The sequence below is a fragment of the Egretta garzetta genome, unplaced genomic scaffold, assembly GCF_000687185.1.
Source record: "Egretta garzetta isolate BGI_Z169 unplaced genomic scaffold, ASM68718v1 scaffold38, whole genome shotgun sequence".
Classification (NCBI taxonomy): Eukaryota; Metazoa; Chordata; class Aves; order Pelecaniformes; family Ardeidae; genus Egretta; species Egretta garzetta.
In genome coordinates this window covers 970,130-984,265 of record NW_009260667.1, presented here as the reverse complement: position 1 = coordinate 984,265, position 14,136 = coordinate 970,130, and the positions used below count along the sequence as shown (strand labels likewise).

Genomic DNA, 14,136 nt, shown 5'->3' with positions numbered 1-14,136 from the left:
AACGTGCTTTCTAGCTTTGCCCTATGAATCCATAAATACTTTCAAATATTTATGACAAATAACCGGACACTATCAAAGTATCCTCATGTTAAAATAAACTGCTTGAGTACATCAAGAGATCTAAAAGACGACTATTATTCCTAGATTCTTTTTCAAATTGTAATTTTTTACTTGCTTTTGCAGAACTGCCAGATCAGCAGCAGCTCAGTCTGCCAGAGTGGGGAGGGAGTAACGGGCGGTAACTACTGCCTGCAAGCACACACAGCTCCCCTGCCTAACACATCCTGCCTGCCACAGCTTCAAAGCCCACTGACCTGGCTCCTAACATTTCTGACACACTTCGTACACTTTTACAATACTCATAGGAATCATAATCTACAGTTTAAAATTAGATTACAGTTAGATTATGAACTACAGATAGAGAAGATTAAAAACCTAACTGGTTATCAACCCAAGCATGGGTCTGAATGTAGAGTTGGCTCAGCCAGAAAGCCATGGGGTTGTGGGACAGAAGGAGAAAAGTGCCAAACCCTGAACTCAAAGCAGCACAAGCAGTGTGCCATTGTTACTAACGTAAAAGTAATTAAGTAGATTTTGTTTAAAAGAGTCATTAAGTAGAATGAATACTTTTTAGCAGCATAGTAATTTTGATAGTTGTAGTTCCCTCTAACTGAAGATGACATAAGAAAAAAATAGTTTGTATCACAATCAATTTTCAAACACAATCCCCCTTTTACAGAGGGGGAAAAAAAGGCTGTATTGATGTCTAACCATTCAGAGTACAAAATACACATGTAGTTTTACAACAACTACAATAGATGAGAGAATGGTATTTTCGGAATTCTTTAATTAATTTCTTCTTCTGCTTCAAGGGAATAGTGGGGTCGTTGTCCATCTCTTGAACCAATGTGAGAAGATACTGATTTGTTTGTTGTTTTTGATCTTCATATTCTTTAGTTGTCACACGCTGACAGAAGGTGAAGCCTTTGTAAGAAATCAGAGGTTCAGATTAAGTTTAATGCATCATATAAAAGCCTGATTAAAAAATATGATCAGAAACATAGGTATATTGATATTCCAGTTCAGATGTGATTGCAATTCTCTACAAACAAGGTGAAACATAAGCCCTCCACTGAGCATGGATGAACATCTAAACATTAATTGCAGAAATAAAAATCAAGAAGTGTCACAATTGCAGTATCACAGATGATTTTGTATTGCAAGCAGGCCTGCAAGGCAAAGAGCCAATACAGTTCTTGCAAACAGAAGCCATAATGGAGAAGGCTGCCTGACAAGAATGGTGTCTTGTGCTTGTCATGATCCAGTGATTGCCTGTGAGTGAATCAGATCTGTAGCAAAGCCCAATACATAATGCAAGTGAATAAATACTTTGGAGAAACGGTTTCCTCTGAACCACACCTCTGAATTCAGGAATACAATTCAGGAACTTCGAGGCGACTAGACAGCTCAGCATGGTTTGGGCACCAGAAGCAGAGGTGATGGAACACACAGCAGTCCAGGGTGAGGGCAGAGCAAGGAAACTGAGCCCAAGAGATACACAACTTAAGTATTATTTAGCTATAAAAAAATGTTGTGAACCTAAGTGGTAGAGTACTGCCCTGCAAGGTTTCAAGCCCCATCATTGGACAGACCAGTTCTGGCCTGAGGGAAGACTGGCATTCAGCTACTTCACACATTGGTCAGCAAGCTGGTTGAACAAATGTCAATTGCCTAGAGGGGAAAAAAAATTCTTACTGTTCCTTCCGTACAAACACCATCTTCTTAAGGCTTCACACAGAGAGTGGTAATAACCTGAGCTGCCAGAATTTTCATGTGGACCCATCCTTCCCTTCTTTTGCCATGAGTCTATCAAACACCAAATATGAAATACTTTTTGTGGTTTAGTAGAGGCAGATCAAGAAAACATAGTTCTTTCAAAAGGGAAAGCTTAACAACTTCTAGCAAAAAGACTAACTCTTAAAACTTCAGGGTGGACCTTTTAGTCCAGTGGTTTCAAGTGGTTTACCAGACTAAAACCAACCCTAGAGTTCCCTCAGTGTTTTTAGGAATGTTGATTTCCAGCAGACCTAATGACTACCTTCCTGCAATAGACAGACTCCTTTTCTTGTCAAGGTCCTCAAGCCTTCCCTCTTGCTCCCACCTGAACCTCAGAAGTTCACCAACTAACAATGCTCAGTGGCTCTCAGGATTTTCCTCCCATCTCCTTCCACGAGAAAAGGGAAAATGACACCAGAATATGATGCACATAGGAAAACAAGAATACGCCACGCTGGAGAGCTTACAATCTCATCAAACTAGCTATTTCAACACGTAGATGGAATCTAGATGCATTTACAGATTGAAACTCCAAAACTCAGTAGGGAGAATAAAGCATGGGGTTTGTACTTCAGTTGTCTGTTCAATGTGCTGATGGAGATCACACATGCTCCAAGAATACTGCAGACAGGCAACTCCTTCCTCTGTTGCTCATCTCTGTATTCTTTGGCTACACAATATGTGATGCTCAGAACATTGAACTGGAAGCAATTCAGACACATTGCAGAACCCAACACAGATGGTAGAAGATTCTGTACCCAAACTACTTCTCAGACAGTTGCTCTATTCAATATAGTATTAAACAGCACAATAACTTAAAGTATTACTCAGGTCCCTAACGGTTTCTCTTCAATATTTAAGCACATAATGCACTGGCAACACAGACATCAAAAGGAAGAAGCTGAAGAGTCAGCGAGAAATTAAATTATTTAAGCCAACCCTTTTAATCACAGTGCTGAAAGATATTTTTGTCAGCAAGGCCAGATTAAATGTTAGCTTGTAAAAGCAGTCAACTGGAAAACACTAACCCCATATACAGACCAAGTGTCCCATGCCTTCCTTTTAGGCTACACTACCCTTCTGTAACTCTTAAGCTCTTAATAAACTTTGTGCTTACCCAGAAAAGGAAGAGAGATCTTCAAAACAATAGACAATCAAGGTCTGCAATCAAGACATCAAACTACTGAGCTCTATGAGAATTTTTAGGTGTCTTGTGGCAGAAATAGAAGAATGCTGTTTCTAAATATAAAATCACATCAGATTCACAAATCAAATTATAAGCAGGTCACTTCAGGAAGCACATTTTGCATTAATTTCTCCAGAAGTAATTATTTCGTAAAAAAAATTTGTTACGCTTTCAAACTAGATATTAATAGGATCCTTGCTCTCTAACATTCAGAGCTGAGGGGTTTGTTTATAGCAGATAATTAAATTATTTGGTGAATTAGCCACCAGACGCTTTAATGCTTCACTTCTAATAAAGGAAAAGAACACAGTCTATGCAAAATTATAGTCAACTGATAATAAATCAATTTGTATAGAAAGTTTTATTAAAAAATGTGTATCACATCATTTACCTGAATCGATATCTGGATCCTGTCCTTCTAGCAAACTCTCAAGTCTCCTACTAGTTAGTTCCAGAAGAGTTAAAGGAGTCTGAAAATATGATCCGACAAAGAAAAAAAGTTATAAAACCAATGCTTCTGTATTTTGAGAATCTAAAGCTTTCAGATGATCAATTTAAAAACCACATAATTAACTGCAGAAGAATCTAGGCCTACATTTATTTAGGTACACATTCAAAATATCTCAAGAAGTGCACCGAAAAGCATATATATGTATGTTTACTCCTGATATTTCTGGCCAAAGAAATAGGAGGCAAGATGTTATAGATGATGTTTTCCACTGAATTATGGCAAAAAAAGCTGTACTAGAGGCCTTGAACTGATTTCAGCTTATATAATACAAAAGGCTCTCAACTGCAGTTGTGAAAGAGTGAGCCACCATCCACTCTGCTGTCACTGCTATGAAGCAGCGGGCACTTAATTTGTCAGATCTGGCTCCATCTCCAACCATGGATCAAAGTCCTAACCCTCATGTCAGAACCCTTAATAACAAAAAAAAAAAAACCACAAAACAAACCCACAAAAAAGTATTTGATTTTGGCTGTACATTAACACATACAAAACTCACAGTAACCACTTAATACTTTCAAACTAAACTGGAGGTAATTTAAAAACAAAGTCTCCCATGTCTCTAGCTGAGGTCAGAAGTGGAAATGAACATGTTGTATAAGAACTAAAAATAATATTTTACTGAAATCAAATCAATGTTTCTGTGAGGCTTATTTGTAACTGGACAATAAATGTGCAGAGCATTTCACAGCTGTCTTACAACGGCCGAGATGATTAGTTCATCTCTATCTAGTTCAGTGTTTTAAGGAGGAATTTTGTAGTTGAGGAAAACAGCAGCGAAGCATTACCACTTTAATGCAGTGGTTGAATTCAGAAAGTCAATATAGGGTCTGGGAAGGTTGCATCTTTTCACGTGTGTAACAATATGATGGAACATAAATATAATAAAATATATAGATATATTTTTATAAACTGATCCAGTTAAATAGAAAGACTATTTCATTTTGTGGTCTATTTATTTTCTTTAATGTAGAAGTCAACATTTCAAAATATTGAAAGGAACTCAAGTGCTGTTAAAGCTGCACATGTACACTGGGGCACCAGAGCATGCCATCTTATGTATCACTCAGAATATGTCAGCTGACTTCTAAAGCAGAAAGACACTAAGCAGCCTAAAAATTTAGTAGGCAGCCATCAGAAACAAGGTGCCAAATGGCCTCTATAAAAATTTCTTAACGCTTCAGATATTTTCTTAACACAAATGATGCAAATAAAGAGAGGGTATTATACGTAAAGCTCTCAAAAACCTGTTCTCCATAGTCTGAAATAGCTGCTGGCTCTCCTTGACTGTACCATTAAATTGTAACAGATGGAAAATTAAACTCTGCTCCTCAGACCTCTCATCAATAAAAAGGCACTTCATGGCCTTTAACATTTAAAATGATGAAGCCAACGAGGTAAGGAAAATGCTACCTTGAAGAGCTCGGAGTGATTGTCCATCAGAAACTGAGTCAGCAGTTCTGCCTGTGGTTTTGACAATGTCTTACTTTGCAAGATGAACTTTGTGCAAGTCTTGATGATCACGGATCTGTTATCAAACTAGAAAAGAACCACCCAGATTTGGCATTAGTTTTAATTTCAATGTATCAGCAAAGACTAAGTATAAGAGGATGCTATCAATGGGAAAAACATCTTAATATTTGTTTTCAAACAAATCATGTGGGAAGGCAGTAAACAGAATACTTTTAACTCTGGAAAAAAACAGTTAGCTTTACGGTAGGAAAGCACTATTTCCCACACTAAATGTAACAGATACATACTTGTTTTTGTAATTTGTAGCTCTCAGATTCGGATGCAACGGCTATGAATGTCAGGAGCCTGTGTAGTTCTTCTCGAATATTTGGTGCTAATAATTTTAAGTAAAGTTGTGACGCCTCTAGAGCTTGATCTCTTTTTCCTTTTTCTGCAATAGAGTAAAACAGTGTATCCAGTGCAACCGTTAATTTTCAGAGTCAAGATTACACATTTAAATTACAGTATTAATCCCATTTTTGGGTGGAGTGCCTCCAAACAAAGCAGGTTATCTCAGTGACTTCTAAAATCTTTTGACAAGACTCAATACAGCATTTAATCAATATAAGCTTAAAACTCTTGCCCCATAGCTAGTCAGGGAACAGAGGTACTTGGACAACATATACAGGACATTACTATGTTCTGTGTACAATGTGCAAACACTGAAGTGATGTTTGCACTATGTGTGTTTACACATCTTCGTATTATATTCCAGGATTCATCTCAAAGTAATTAATGGGCTGAACAATTCTAACTTTCTCATTGCTTTGAGTTTTTGTTTGTTTGGGGTTTTTTGTTTCCTTTTCTTTTTTTAATGATTTGTTTTTTTGTTATTGGTTGGTTGGTGTTGTCGTGTCTGTCCCCCCCACCTTTAAAAACCATTAGGTTATAAGTTTTTCAAGGAAATGTAGTAAGGTGGAAATAATCTCCTATAAAACCCCCTTTAGATGACAATTTAGTTTTCTTCACTTTGAAAGTGAGGAACTATCAAAAAGCCAAGTAACTTTCTTAAGGCAAGAGCAAGATGAGGGCAGATACAGGAATAGAGCCTATGTACGATTTTCTGGCCTCTGTCCTATTACTGGGACAGAGGTTATATTTTACAAGAAATAATCCAGGACTTTTGGGGTGTACCACAAGCCATTTGAAGCCATCTTTGTTTAAAAAGAACACAAGAGCAAGTAAGTGACCCTTTTCCAAAAGAAGGGCAGACAAAAAAGCAGGAAAGAGAATTGCCAAAGGACATGATCAAGACAGGTAAAAGTGTAGATATGCAGACAGGAAGTTAAATCATTTTTAGAGAAAAGAGTTTCTCTGATCTGTGATTGAAGCTTTACTGAGTTACTTTAAAAGACTGTAGGAGAAAAAAGGTTCCAATGTAAAAAGGTTCAATAAACCAAGTGGACTAGGTTGACCAACTGCATTCATTTGTAATGCAAGTAAAGTACTCTAGACCTGTTTATTTATAAGGCAACAAGTGCAGCAACATGTTTGCCTTTGCAACAGATCTGTATTATCAGCCATCTTACATCAAATTGTTTAACAACTGAGGAAAATACAGTTATAACCGTCTATGCATTGATAACAAAATGAAGTCTCATTTTAACTAACTGCAGTACTTCTCAAATTAATTTTGAAAGTGTTTCAAATATGTAGATGTTCATAGCTAGTTTGACCTCTCACACTAGAGTCAGAATAACAGCACTTTATCAAAGTAACATTAACTGCACTGGATTCTACTTGAAAATTATTATTAGAATCCAAGTTATTATGCACTGATGACCATAATCTATTCCATAGCACTGAGAGGGAAAAATGGTTGTAAAGTAGTTAAGCACAATCTCCTAGTATGAACTAGAACACAGCTGAGGACGTAAGAACACTGACTGATGTATTCAGAGAATCATTTCCTAACGATAAAATTCTGTCTACCACTTCATCAAAAAGAAAGCTAGCATTAGGAACAGCCTGTGAGATAGTCTTACTCAAGTTGGAAAGACGACAAAATTAAAGCAAGAATAAGAAAGCAGAATAGTCCTGGACATTCGCAAGTCATGTAGATACATGATCAAGCAGATACTTAATCACAGAATAGTTTGGGTTGGAAAGGACCTTTAAAGGTCATCTAGTCCAACCTCCCTTAATAAGAAAAGACCTACAGGCAACTAAAGCACTGGACTAATTCAGCAGACTTACGACACTGTCTTTTCCCTTGCCTACAGATTTGGCTGTTCTGATTCGCTAATTTAGTAATATTCTATAATATGGGTTTATATTAGTTTTTTATTTAAAGTGTGCATATGAACTATAACATCTTGAATTTAAGTGAACATTTAGCAGAAGTTACCATTAGCTAAGTGTCCTGGTTTCAGCTGGGATAAAGTTAATTTTCTTCCTAGTAGCTGGCATAGTGCTGTGTTTTGGATTTAGGATGAGAATAAAGTTGATAACACACTGATGTTAGTTGTTGCTAAGCAGTGCTTATGCCAGTCAAGGACTTTTCAGCTTCCCCTGATCTGCCAGGTGCACGAGAAGCTGGGAGGGGGCACAGCCAGGACAGCTGACCCCAACTGGCCAAAGGGGTATTCCATACCATGTGACACCACGCTCAGTATATAAACCAGGGGGAGTTGCCTGGGGACAGGCTGGACATTGGTCAGCAGGTGGTGAGCAACTGCATTGTGCATCACTTGGTTTGTATGTTCTTTTATCATTATTATTCTTTTCCTCTGCTGTTTTGTTAAACTGTCTTTATCTCAGTCTATAGGTTTTACTTTTTTCTGATTCTCTCTCCCATCCCACTGGGGACAGGGGTGTGAGCTAATAGCTGTGTGGTGTTTAGCAACCTGCCCAGTCAAACCACAACACTAAGTCAGTTATTTCAAATCAGCTTTTTTTTTTGTGGATGGGATATGTAAATTTGCAATAATTCCCCTTTCATAATTTCTATTATAAATTTTTTTTTTCTCCTTAGCAAAGTATTACTGACACAAATATTGCCTTTTGTATTTTCATGAGGTTTTGGCCACAGGATCCACCACTCTGCTCCAATTTTTACACAGGCCAACCGTGTTCCTATGCCAGTAAGCTTGCTCTAGTTGTCTAAAAACTGAAGCTTTTGATAACACTCCATAAACCCTACAGAACTGAAGAAGTAACAGGGCCTATTTAGGGTAGGATTAATCTTGAACTTGTATTTAAATTAAACCCTTCTGTTTTACTTGTGAGCATATGTAGGGAGGGGTTTTTTTGAGGGATCACAGCCTGAATCACAATCTCAACAGCCCGTTTTATCATTTTAAATAACTTCTATTACTAAAAAAGCCTTAAGTCTGGAACTTACAAAACCTTATTCTGGTTAACAAGAAAACTTCATAGCAATAATTTTACTTCTATGTTGTTAGTCACAAGTAGCAATAAGGGAAATTCTGACTAGCAGTAAGAAATTTTCACAATGAGAGTAATTGCATATTGAAACAGGCTACCCACAGAGGTTGGTGAATCTCTCTCCTTGCAGATTTTCAAAATTCAGCTGGACCAGGCCCTAAGCAGCTTGCTCTAACTTTGAAATTTGTCCTTGCCTCAAGCAGAGGTTCTGACTAGCAACCTCAAGCGTTCCCCTCCAACCTATAAGTTAAAGTGTATCTGCAACGGCATTGCAAATGGTGTTACGACTCAGTCAATTAACACTAAGTTACATCCTTTATACAGCTATATTGCATTTTTTGTTCCAGGTTGCTCTTACCTATAAGTTCTATAATTCCTGAATGAATATCAAGATCTTGAGTGGCAAGAAGGGAGTCCTTCTTTTGACTATAATACTTTAGTATAATGTCAAAAAGAATCTTCTTGTATGTATTCAGACTGCTGGGTTTAGTGCTTTCAGGTAACTGCTGACTAACCATCACTATGAATTGGTCTGGGAAATACTCCAAGCATTCAATTGCAGCATAGAGCCATTTGTCAAGCCTGTAGAAGGAAAAGTTAGTTTTAGTGCTTACTTTGAAGTGCTCTGCCTATTCTTATTTAATCCATTAAAGAAAATTAGATAGAAATAACCATGCAGGTATAGTCACATATTCGAACCACAGCATTAAACTTGTTGCTTATTAAGCAGTTTATGTAACTTATTTCACTATAGTAGTTCACGGACCTGCTCAAAATAAGCAGCTTCCATGGTTTTCCTATGCTACAGACAATATACCTGAGGTATGCCCAGATCAAAACAAGCTGCAATCATGCCAGACCATCACTGACTCCAAGACACTTGCTTGATTCGCTACTATTTAAAACCAAGCACCACCCCACTGTTAGTCCAACACACACAATGAAAACCCACTAGAGCTGACCAGGGTGAAAAAGAAAGGGCCTGGTTCTATATAGAAGAGAAACAAGACTATTAGTTTGAAAACAGAGAAAAATAAATAGTTTAAACCCCAGAAGACTGTGGAAGCAGTTTATTATATGACCTACTATAAAGGCATGAGTTTTCTTAAGCATATATTCCCTGCATGACTTAACTACAGAGAGACAATATAAGGAGAGCCTAAAATTCAGGTTTGAACAACTCATTGTTCAAAGAAGCTGGAAGGTCTCAGAAGAAAAAGCCACAAACTAAATCATTTTGTATAGAAGAAATCTTAAACTATAGAACTTGGGGGGCGGAGGCGGGGGGAGGAGGCAGAGGGAGAATTACTTTTATCTGACTCTCTGGATAGAAAATAATTTGAACTGAATCAATAACTTGTGAGAAGATACAAATATTACTTAAGATCTACAGAACCTTACTTTTATCATGGAGAGGAGAAACAAAGATTTTGAACTTGCTGTGGGATGGCCAGATAAACATGAACTTCTGTTAGAACCAACAAGGGTTGTATAACTCTTGGATGCATAAATGGGGTAATACAGTAAAGTAGAAACAGGACCACTACCTCCCTTTAGTTATGACCCCATGAGCGCTGCAATCACTGCAAGCAGGACTTGCTTACAGTTTTTAAGTGCCTTCATGGCAAGCAGGTATTTGATTATTTCGATGATAACATGACACTACTTGAAAACTGAAAACAGAAAATTTTAGATATAAAGTATGCTTACTCCCCCACCTTCATACGGGGGCAATTAATCCTACAACTACTTGTAATACAGGCTGCTATTTTTTATACCCGGGATTTTCCATTTCTCAGGCATGATGAGCACCAGACCTAAATAATATACTGTCTACAAAGATGCTACTCTAGCTGCCCCCTCCCCCCAATTAAGTAATTGTAGAATAAAGTAATGAAGTAAGCATTTAATTTTCTTAACACTCATCTGATATATTAGCAAAGACCAAAATGTTAGAAACACTTAACACAGAATAATATAGATTAAGAACCACATGTGAGATATTTTAAGAGACATAAACTCACCACTCACCCAAGAATCAAGTACAATGGAAGTATAAAGCTCAAAAGAAACAGTGTTCAGTAAGCCATTCTGGGAGGAAAAACCCATGGAGTTAAGATGCTATCCAGCAATAAGCCTAGTTTGGAACCAGGAGTTTTAACTTACATAAAATTCTAAACATTTGTAAAAATACTAGTATTTTCTCCCTAAAGGAAGAACACATAAAAACTGTGAGAAAGAGTTCCTTCAGGTACACAGACTGACCCTGATCTTGCAAACAGATAAACATTGTATTGATCTGACAGAAACAAGCACTACTGAGACACACACATATGAGGAAACATATTTAGAGAGGAGACATGACATATTCATTAAAGAGACATGCTAAGATAGAGATCAGTGAAATCAACAGAAACACTACTAAAGAAAGAACATCTAAGGAAAAGAGTACTGACAACACACAGCCACTTTCACATTCTCATGATACAAGCATTCTCCAGTGCTGCAGCTTAGCTTCTCCTTTTCTGTTGCTAACAATAGGTGCCCTATTGACTTTACATCTTCACAGCACCACCACCAGCAACAGTGACAAAGAAATAAAAAGCCTCAGAATAAGTTTTTTCAAGTTCTAATACCTGTTATATAGACCTAAGAGTGAAGTGTCTGGTCTAGAAACTAGGACTGTTTTCAACATTTAAGGGTAAAAGTTTTAATGTATACTTAAAATCCTCAAATGTCCAATCCTAAACATAGACTTTTTGTGAATTCCCTTACCACTTCTGAAAAGAAGTCAACAAAGGAAAGTACAGTAATGCCACCCCGGTCTGCAAGAATACAAGCATAACAATGTCTATTTTGTTCACTTAATACAAATGTTTGATCAAGAGTAAAAAAAGCATTTACTAACAAATCCATTTTATAGATGTATAACTTACTCAGGCAAGTTTAAGCTACATGTAACCTCTCTGTCCAGAAAAGTGTTTGAGATAATCAGGTCTTCTTCTTTGCCAAAACAGTCTGGTTTTGTCTTCACTGAAGACACCAAGATATCTTCTAAAAGTGGAACATCAATTAACTGCAGCAGTCGTAGCAAAGTTTGCTGTTTCCAGACATCTTCTATTACTGAGACCGTAAATAAACAAAAAATATCCTCAGAAATAAGGCCTTATGTGAAACTTTGTTTTTACTCACTCAAGAATGTTTTAAGTATTCAAAGAAAACAAGGTAGCAGTGTAGCATGAAGTTTCTGTGTTGGGGAAGAAGGGATCAAAACAGGAAAGCTAATAAAGGCGGCTTTATAGAGAACATATCTCCCCCCCATATTAGAATTACGAATAACCTACTCTAATTAGTAATATGTACACAAAAAGACAAGTGAATAGCAAAGGAATCATATAATGCAGATCCACTTATTCTTAAAACCTATTTCCTTCTGAAGTGGTATTTGCATAAATAATAAATAGAATAGCACCATTCTGCAAAAACTTAAACCTGTTTTGTTTCCTTCAGTTTACTTCCTATGAACATTTACCCATTTAGCACTCATTTAGCTATTTTGTCATTAGTGACACGTTAAATTTAGGAGACTGAAGGGCACTGTTTAACAGAAATGAGGTACTCACTCCAAGCAGATACAGTGAAGAACAACCAAGTTCCAAAAAGAAAAATTCAATCCTCACCTCTTTTTGAAAGCAAACGAGTTGGTTCATTAACCACGATCTTTGGAGGTAAAGATGCATGAACATTTATTGATCGAAGCAGATCCTCTACCCTCTTTTTATCGGCTGCTTCTAATGTTAAGGGGTTTGAAAGTGTTGTTTCACACTTCATTCTGCTTAGGGGGGAAAAAGAAAACCAGATTTATAACAAATACAATCAGGACACATTTATCTTTCTGTCACTTCCTAAATTGCTGTTAAATCAGTACTTTAGGGCTCCATTGGTTTTCTAGGAGCAGGATAGACCTCAGATACAATCATCTACATCTGCTTTGTGGAAAGGGCAAGGATATTGATTCCAAATACTGATTATTAGTTCCATTTCTTTTACCAGCTTCCAGCAAGTAGCTCATTCATGCCAGTTCTCAGATTTCAGCACAATTGATTGCAAAACAAAATGATTCGTAGGCTTATACTACTGTGCCAGACTCTGTTCTGAATATCAAGGGGCAGTTCAAAGTAGTTTAACATTACCAAGAAATACAAGGTAACATCTGCAATTTCGGCATGACATTTCTCAGAACTGGCACGTAGTTTTCAAGTCTCCAATACCAGGGCTAGACAGACATAATTTCATCTACAGTTCACACACCTTAACTTAAAAAAAAAAAAAAATCAGAATAATTCAGAGTGGCTCACTTGGAACGTCTTTTTGTCTTCTGCTTGCAGATATGCTCAGGAGACAAGTTCTCACTGTCTTTATTCTTTCTCGGAAGAGGAGGAGTAAGACTGTTATTTACAAATTTATAGAGACTAGTGTTTGTGTCTTCAAACTCCGTTTCTTTTTCATTCTTGAATAAATAAAGCTTTGCTCCAACTGGCTCAAACACCTTGTGATCCATCAACGCTTGGCATACACGGACTCCCTTCAGCCGAGAAATATCATTGCAGCTTAGGTACATGCTTTGCATAAGATGGCTCAGCACCACATCAACAGCATTTGAGCCAGTGAAACAGTTTTTATATGTTTTCAGAAGTTGTCTACGTCTTTTGATTTCCACCTGACTGTGAAGAGCATGAATAATACTATTCCACAGCTGAGTTGCTTGAAAAGGACCATCACAGTCTGCAAAATATTTACATGAAAAGTTTTACAGATGTTTATAAAGATTTAACATTTTAAAAAATACTTTTACATTGTCAAATTAGTTATATATATATATATTTAAAAATACTCCAGAAATCAGCTTAATTTTACAAAGACAGGGAAAAATAATACTTCATGCATCAGTCCTCCTTTTAAATTGACTCACACCCACTAGGGTAGAGTCAACAAAAGAGAACAAAAAGACACTAAAAACAGGAGAGGAAGGCTTTTTTGTTACTACCACACATTCTGTATGTATGTGCACATACTCATTAATTCATTAAAGAATCACAGAATGGCTGAGGCTTGCAGGGACCTCTGGGGTCCATCTGGTCCAACCTCCCCCACCCAAGCACGGCCACCCCAAGCCGGTTGCCCAGGACCACGTCCACAGACAGCTTTTGAGTATCTCCAAAGGTGGAGCATCCATAACCTCTCTGGGCACCACTAAGAAGAGCCAGGCTCCGTCCTCTTTACGCTCTCCCCCTTCAGGTACGTGTAGACATTGATGAGAACCCCCTGACCCTTTTCTTCTCCAGGCTGAGCAGTCCCAGCTCTCTCAGCCTCACCAAGGGGTGATGTTCCTCCAGTCCCTCATTTCTCCTCCACGTATCACTCCCAGCTCAGCAGACGACAAACCAACATTTGCAATACATTAAACCCGCTTGCCCCCTCAACCTTTCGCCCCGAAACGCTTAGGCGCAGCTCCACGCCCAGCCCTAAGCAGCTGCACCCCCTTAACCACGACGCCTGGGGGTACCGGCAGGGGAAGCTCCTCTCTCCTCCCCACAGCTGCGGACCCCCGCCCTCGCTCCTTCCCGCCCGCCGGAGGCACCCGGCCAACGGGCGGGCACGCGCCGGCCTCTCAGAGCCCGCTCCCCCCCCCCGCGAGACACGGAGA

General features: G+C 38.1%; 1 protein-coding gene across 1 annotated transcript in view; it reads right to left on the bottom strand.

Moving 5' to 3' along the window:
• Window positions 1-254: 254 nt before the first annotated feature.
• DEPDC4 (DEP domain containing 4) overlaps window positions 255-14,136 on the bottom strand; it is a 14,995-nt gene continuing 1,113 nt past the window's right edge. Inside the window, exons 2-9 of the mRNA XM_035900994.1 lie at window positions 12,788-13,214; window positions 12,110-12,261; window positions 11,366-11,552; window positions 8,788-9,011; window positions 5,291-5,433; window positions 4,944-5,069; window positions 3,414-3,492; window positions 255-984 (exon numbers count right to left, since the gene is read on the bottom strand). Coding sequence (XP_035756887.1) covers window positions 767-984; window positions 3,414-3,492; window positions 4,944-5,069; window positions 5,291-5,433; window positions 8,788-9,011; window positions 11,366-11,552; window positions 12,110-12,261; window positions 12,788-13,214 — 1,556 coding nt within the window. The 3' untranslated portion in view covers window positions 255-766. The remainder of the gene's footprint in view (window positions 985-3,413; window positions 3,493-4,943; window positions 5,070-5,290; window positions 5,434-8,787; window positions 9,012-11,365; window positions 11,553-12,109; window positions 12,262-12,787; window positions 13,215-14,136) is intronic.